Source organism: Leucoraja erinacea, chromosome 19 (assembly GCF_028641065.1).
Source record: "Leucoraja erinacea ecotype New England chromosome 19, Leri_hhj_1, whole genome shotgun sequence".
Taxonomy (NCBI): domain Eukaryota; kingdom Metazoa; phylum Chordata; class Chondrichthyes; order Rajiformes; family Rajidae; genus Leucoraja; species Leucoraja erinaceus.
The window spans coordinates 1,237,501-1,244,487 of record NC_073395.1 but is presented as its reverse complement, the minus strand read 5'-3'; the positions used below and the strand labels follow the sequence as shown (position 1 = coordinate 1,244,487).

The following is a 6,987-nucleotide window of genomic DNA, read 5'->3' as shown; positions in this document are numbered from 1 at the left end:
ATGTGGCCTGACCAGCACCTTGTAGAGCCTCAGCATCACGCCCCTGTTTTTGTATGTGACGTAAATGTATAAATTCTGTCCATGAATCAGCAAGATGCTAACGACCTGTTCACATTGAACAGTTCAGCCTCTGGCCCAATCATTCACCACTAGGCCTGATTCAGATTAGTTTATTGTCATATACACTAGGGTGCAATGAAATGTCTTGTTCATATGAAGCACTACACAGTAACAATCCACACAACAACCGGGTTTACTGGACTATATATTTGTTTCGTTTCGTTTAGAGACACAGCAAGGAAACAGGCCCTTCGGCCCACCACATCCGTACCGACCAGCGATCCCTGCACATTAACACTACCCTACACGCGCACACACACACACACACACACACACACACACACACACACACACACACACACACACACACACACACACACACACACACACACACACACACACACACACACACACACACACACACACACACACACACACACACACACACACACACACACACGGGACAATTGTACATTTTTATACCAAACCTGCAAGTCTTTGGAGTGTGGAAGCAAACCGAAGATCTCGGGATAAAGCCCATGCAGTCACAGGGAGAACGTACAAACTCCGTACAGACAGCACCCGTAGTCAGGATCGAACCAGTGTCTCTGGTGCTGCAAGCGTTGTAAGGCAGCAACTATACCGCTGCGCCATTGTGCCGCCCCTACATCTTGCACACAACGTTATTCCTTTTATCATGTATCTGTACACAGGATAGCTCAGTTGTCATCATGTATTGTCTTTCCACTGACTGGTTAACATGCAACAAAGGCGTTTCACTGTACCTCGGTACACGTGACAATAAATTAAAGTTGTTCCCAGGAAAAGGCTGAGAATGATCTCAATTGTGCGATCGTTTGAGTGGAAACATAACATTGCACTGACTGAAGCCATTTCCTCCAATAGAGCCCATGCCAGTTCCTACAAGAATGGTTGTGTATGTCCCATCTCTCTCTCCAGCAGCCCACGCTCTACTCCTCCAATTTCTGTGTAATTATTTTCTCGTTAAATCACAGAGACCGGCCTTTCGGCCCACCGAGTCCATTCCGACCATCTATCGCCCCATCACACTAGTTCTATATTGAACACCCACTCCTTGCACACTAGGGGCAATTTACAGAAGGCCCATTAATCTACACACCCGCATATCTTTGGGAAGTGAGAAGAAACTGGAGCACACCTACGTGGTCACGGGGAGAATGTGCAAACTCCACACAGACAGCACCTGAGACCAGGTCTCTGGCGCTGTGTGGCAGCAGCTCTACCCGCTGCACTACTGTGATTTGAATGGACTGCATCATTTAATGAGAAGTGTAATTGATGACTTCACATTTGTCTGCATGAGTTCTAAATGAATCTTATTCTGCAACATCTGGACTTAGCAGCCTGCTCGATTGATGACTTCACTACTGCAGTTGTACAGGGTTTGACCACACCTAATGAGTTCTAAATGAACTGATTCCTTATGTCTTATGAAGAAAACATCTGGATTTAGCAGATGCCTGCTCAGGACAAGGGGACAGCTTAAGGATAAGGGTGCATCTTTTACAATCGTAAACATTAGATGTGCCCTTGTGGCTAAGGGGATCAGGGGTGTGGAGAGAAGGCAGGTACGGGATACTGTTGGCCAACATACATGGGTGGGTGGAAGCACCTAATTTCTAGTTTCTATTAATTCACTCTGTTTGCAAAAAAAGCTGGAAGTAGACTCAGCTGGGTAACTCAGCGGGACAGGCAGCATTTCTGGAGAGAAGGAAGGGGTGACGTTTCTGGTTGAGACCCTTCTTCAGACTGAGGATGGAGTCATCTGCAAAATGCATTTACCGAGATCTTTCTGGCACCACCCCCTGTGATAGTTGAAATTCTGCCAATGATTGTGGTGGAAAGCCGTTGTTAATAAAAAGGGAAAGACATTTCAGAGTCACCTGCATGTCTTGTCTTCATGAGAACAGATACAAGGGAGATGAAGGAACTTGGAAAATGCAATGGGTCTTTAAAGGAGATGGGGGGGATATAATTGAGATAGTTGGGGGAGTATTTGCGCTTGTTATGGTCCGGTGCTTGTAACTGATTTCTAAATGCTACTTAGTTGAATGGCCACAGTGGAAAAGTAACAAATTTCAATATTTCTATTGTCGAACTGATTTTAGACCAATGGAAATAAAAATCTGAGAAAACCCTACCCTTAATTAAATCCGTCATTCAGTTATTTTTGTTTGTTGTACAAAGGATGTTGACAAAGTATTCAATATTCTGAGCTTTATTTTCTGATAAAGTGCTGTAAGGTTTACATGACACTACAATTTTGCCATGTAGTAACTGACAATGGCATCCTATGCAATTTAAGTTTCACACAAAGTCATAATGGGAAATAATGTAACATTCAATGGAGACACAAGAGGCTGCATATGCTGGAATCTTGCATAAAACACAAAGCGCTGGAGTAACAGCGGGTCAGGCAGCATCTCTGGAGAACATGGATAGATGACGTTTTAGGTTGGGGCACTTCTTTGAGCCAGAAGGGTCTTGATGCGAAACATCACCTATCCATGTTCTCCAGAGATGCTGCCTGGCCCACTGAGTTACTTGGACATTTTGTGTTCTAAAATTCAATTATCTAATTGATCGAATCAAAGGCTATTATCGATTCCCACAAATCAGACACAAGGAAGCAAAATCTAGCTTCCCCCAGTTTCACTATCAATAATTTCTGAAACATTTTTAAACACTCACATGCAATGCATAATCCACTTTAAAATGTTCCTGTTATTTCTAACTTATTTTTATTTATGGTCTCAACATGTGCACATTTTCTTGGTGCCACCATTTCCCACTTTTTCCAAATCAATAATTGTGGAATCGAGTCTAGAATTCACTTCAGTTTGGGATTATAGTGTATATAAGTCCAGACAAAAATTCATAAAGCATTATTTCTTATCACAACTAAATATACAGAAGCAATATACATACATTAGAACAAAAATCTGCATCTAATTCAGTTACCAAAAATAATGAGAAATGTTGAGAGTTCTCCGGAAATTCACTAAACCCATCGTTAAAATATTTAGCCAAGAAATAATGTATAAATAAACCCATTGTATATAGAGCACAAGCAAAATGTCCATAGTTGGTTACATGTAGATAGACATCCTTGTAAGGATAAATTAGTAACTTTTCCAGCAAAATGTCCCATAGTTGTGATCCATGACATCCATTTTGTACACAGAGATGGTGATCTCTGGAACTCTCTGCCACAGAGGGTGTTAAAGATATATTTAAGAGGGTAAGATGTGGCCCTTTCCATGGAGAGGCAGGTGATACTGAGTTGGGTGTCCAGATATTGTGGCCCATCAAGGGCCGAATTCCTGCACATTTCCATGTGCTAAAAAAATAGATAACTTAATGTTTGTTTTTAGTTTATTTTTCGAGGATTAACGGCAGCATAGTGCTGTAGCTGATAGAGCTGCTGCCTTACAGCGCCAGAGGCCCGGGTTCAATCCTGACCTCGGCTGCTGTCTGTGTGGAGTTTGCACGTTCTCCCTGTGACCATGTGGGTTTCTCCCACATCCCAGACATGTGAGTTTGGAGAGTAATTGGCCCCTCCCCTGGTGTGTAGGGAGTGGATGAGGAAGTGGGATAACATAGAACTACCGTGAGCGGGTGAGCAGTGGTCAGCATGAATTTAGCAGGCCGAATGGTCTGCTTCCCATCAATCAAATCAATTCTTACTTTATTATTCATTATGTTCTTATCACAAAAGGGAAAGACTAACACTCCATATTTATGGTCAGTTAGTGTAGCCCAGAGAAATGGTTCATTTGTAATTTGAATTTAGCACAAGGTTCAAAGATTTATGCAATGAAACCAATGATTTTGGATCATCAGCCATGATCACATTGAATAGCGGTGCTGGCTCGAAGGGCTGAATGGCCTACTGTACCTATTTGCTATGTTCCTATTACACAGGGTGGTGGGTGCCTGGAACATGCTGCCAGGGATGATGGTCACAGCAGATACAATAGTGGTGTTTAAGAGGCTTTTAGTTTAAGAGGCTTTTAGATAGATACATGGATATGTAAGGATTGGAGGGACATGGTCGCCTGCAGGCAGTGGAGAATTGCTTGTTTTTTTAGCATTGTGACGGCACAGGCATTGTGGGCCGAAGGGCCTGTTCCTGTTCTTGTCAAGTCGCCCTATTTGAAATATCTGTCTGTATGTTTGTATTTCCCAGCAGCGTGAAGCTGGTGAGGTTTATAAGAGCCTTGCTTTTTCTTGCAACGTGTAACCCCCCAAACCACAGCGCACACGGAAGCCGCGACCATCACACTCAGCATGAGTAGCGGCACCAGGAGCACCTTCAGGTCCACATGCCACGATGCCATGGTGGTCTGGTTCCTGCCCGTGGCCCCTCCAGAGCTGCTGGCTTCTCCCAAAGAGTAGGTGGTGGCAGTCGACTTGAGATGAGCCGAGTCTTCCCGGGTTGGCCCAACCTCCGGGTCCAACCCATCTGCTGGTCGCCCTGGGCTAGTGCTTGCCCCCCTGCCAATGTCCACAGAGCCGGTGACGGCCGCCGGCTTGGCTGGAGATGGGAGCGGGGTCCTCACTGTGAGTGTGAGCAGTGCACTGTTGGAGGTGGACAGTGTTGATTGGGGTGAAGGTGGGACAACATACCTGTGGTAGGAGCGCGGCTTGTCCACAGAGTGTGGCATGCCGGTGGGGAGTCTCGGCCCGGGTCCTCCTGCTTTGTCAGGCCGGCCTCCAAACACAAGCGAGTCTGCGTCCTCTCCTGCAAACCAAGTTCAGGGAAAATCAGGAGAACTGATTCAACCATCAGCCGTCTCTCTCTGCCATGCAAGTAGCAAACTAACGATGAACTGTACACTGCAAGGGCCAGGAAGCGAGCAGGTAAGATCATCTCTGACCCCTCTCACCCTTGCCACAAACTCTTTGAATCACTTCCCTTTGGAAGGCAACTCCGGACTGTCAAAGCTGCCACAGCCAGACATAAAAACAGTTTTTATCCACGAGTAGTTGCTCTACTCAACAGCCAAACATCTGTAGCCTCCCTTTGATCTGGTATTTTGTTGGTTCATAGAAACATAGAAATTAGGTGCAGGAGTAGGCCATTCGGCCCTTCGAGCCTGCACCGCCATTCAATATGATCATGGCTGATCATCCAACTCAGTATCCTGTACCTGCCTTCTCTCCATACCCCCTGATCCCCTTAGCCACAAGGGCCACATCTAACTCCCTCTTAAATATAGCTTGACATGCTTGATTAATGGTGTTTTATCATTAATGTTTTATTATTATTAATGTTTAGTGTTTCTGAGTCATTCATAACTGTCACTGTGTGTCATGGTGTTACTTGTGGGCGGAGCACCAAGGCAAATTCCTTGTATGTGAATACTTGGCCAATAAACCTACTTACTTACTTACATACCCAGACCAAAGAGTTGAAACAAAGAACCGCAGGTGCTGAGTTACACCAATAGACGGTCTCCAGCACTTGTGTCTTTACATAGTTGACCAGGGGATCCCAACCTTTTGTCCCGTTTACCTCCGGCAACTTTAATAGCACATAGCAACAATATTATTTCACTTATTTATGAACAACTACTGATGAACAGATACCAAACACAGTCAGTCAATGAGAACAAATATGTACACATCCATAGAACTATAGAAAATAGGTGCAGGAGGAGGACATTCGGCCCTTCGAGCCAGCACCGCCATTCATTGTGATCATGACTGATCGTCCCCTGAATCCAGAATCAACAAATGCGCCCCCTGGGTAGGTGGAATTTACCCCTGGGGGTTTATTTGCCCCAGATTGTGAACCTTTGTTCTAGAGCCCAATGGTTTGGGGAAAAGCTGGTGATCCGTTTCCAGACTGCCTCTATCACTCACGTCTCTAGATCAGGGAAAGACACTTAGCTCAGAAATCCAGAGAAATCCTTTATCACAGGGTCCACCTTTTCTTAAGACAGTCCAAGGCTTATTGATAGGGGACGATCAGCCATGATCACAATGAATGGCGGTGCTGGCTCGAAGGGTGGAATGTCCTCCTCCTCCAAGTCCAAGGAGGGGCTCATGTTCACCCCAGGTTGGGAACCATTGTAGACGTAGGCAAATTGAAAAATGGGTGCAGGAGTAGGCCATTCGGCCCTTCGAGCCAGCACCGCCATTCATTGTGATCATGGCTGATCGTCCCCTATCAATAACCCGTGCCTGCCTTCTCCCCATATCCCTTGACCCCACTAGCCCCTAGAGCTCTATCTAACTCTCTCTTAAATCCATCCAGTGACTTGGCCTCCACTGCTCTCTGTGGCAGGGAATTCCATAAATTAACAGCTCTCTGGGTGGAAAAGTCTCTCCTCATCTCAGTCCCAAATGGCCACAGATTCACACAACTCTCTGGGTGGAAAAGTCTCTCCTCATCTCAGTCCCAAATGGCCACAGATTCGCAACTCTGGGTGGAAAAGTCTCTCCTCATCTCAGTCCCAAATGGCCACAGATTCACACAACTCTCTGGGTGAAAACGGTGTTTATCTCACCTCAGTCTTAAATGGCCTCCCCTTTATTCTAAGACTGTGGCCCCTGGTTCTGGACTCGCCCAACATTGGGAACATTTTTCCTGCATCTAGCTTGTCCAGTCCTTTTATAGTTTTATATGTTTCTATAAGATGCCCATCCATTCATCCTTGTAAACTCCAGTGAATACAATTACCATTAGCCATTACCTCTGGTCACGTTAAACAGTGTAAAGTCAAGCGTTCTCCTCATGATGCAGCTTTGCTGACTTGGGCAGTGTAGGTGGAGGCAGTTGGAGGCTCCCCGAGCGGGGACTGAGCTGAACACAGCCACGTTACATGTGTCTGCAAACAACGAGAAATCAGCACAAGTTATTCACTGAGTGGGGAATGG

The 6,987-nt window shown here is 45.4% G+C and overlaps 1 protein-coding gene across 1 annotated transcript in view; it reads right to left on the bottom strand.

Moving 5' to 3' along the window:
* Positions 1-4,108: 4,108 nt before the first annotated feature.
* The window catches only part of LOC129706531 (MANSC domain-containing protein 4-like), a 6,233-nt gene continuing 3,354 nt past the window's right edge, over positions 4,109-6,987 (bottom strand). Inside the window, exons 2-3 of the mRNA XM_055650895.1 lie at positions 6,804-6,938; positions 4,109-4,846 (exon numbers count right to left, since the gene is read on the bottom strand). Of these exons, the coding sequence (XP_055506870.1) occupies positions 4,254-4,846; positions 6,804-6,938 (728 nt within the window). The 3' untranslated portion in view covers positions 4,109-4,253. The remainder of the gene's footprint in view (positions 4,847-6,803; positions 6,939-6,987) is intronic.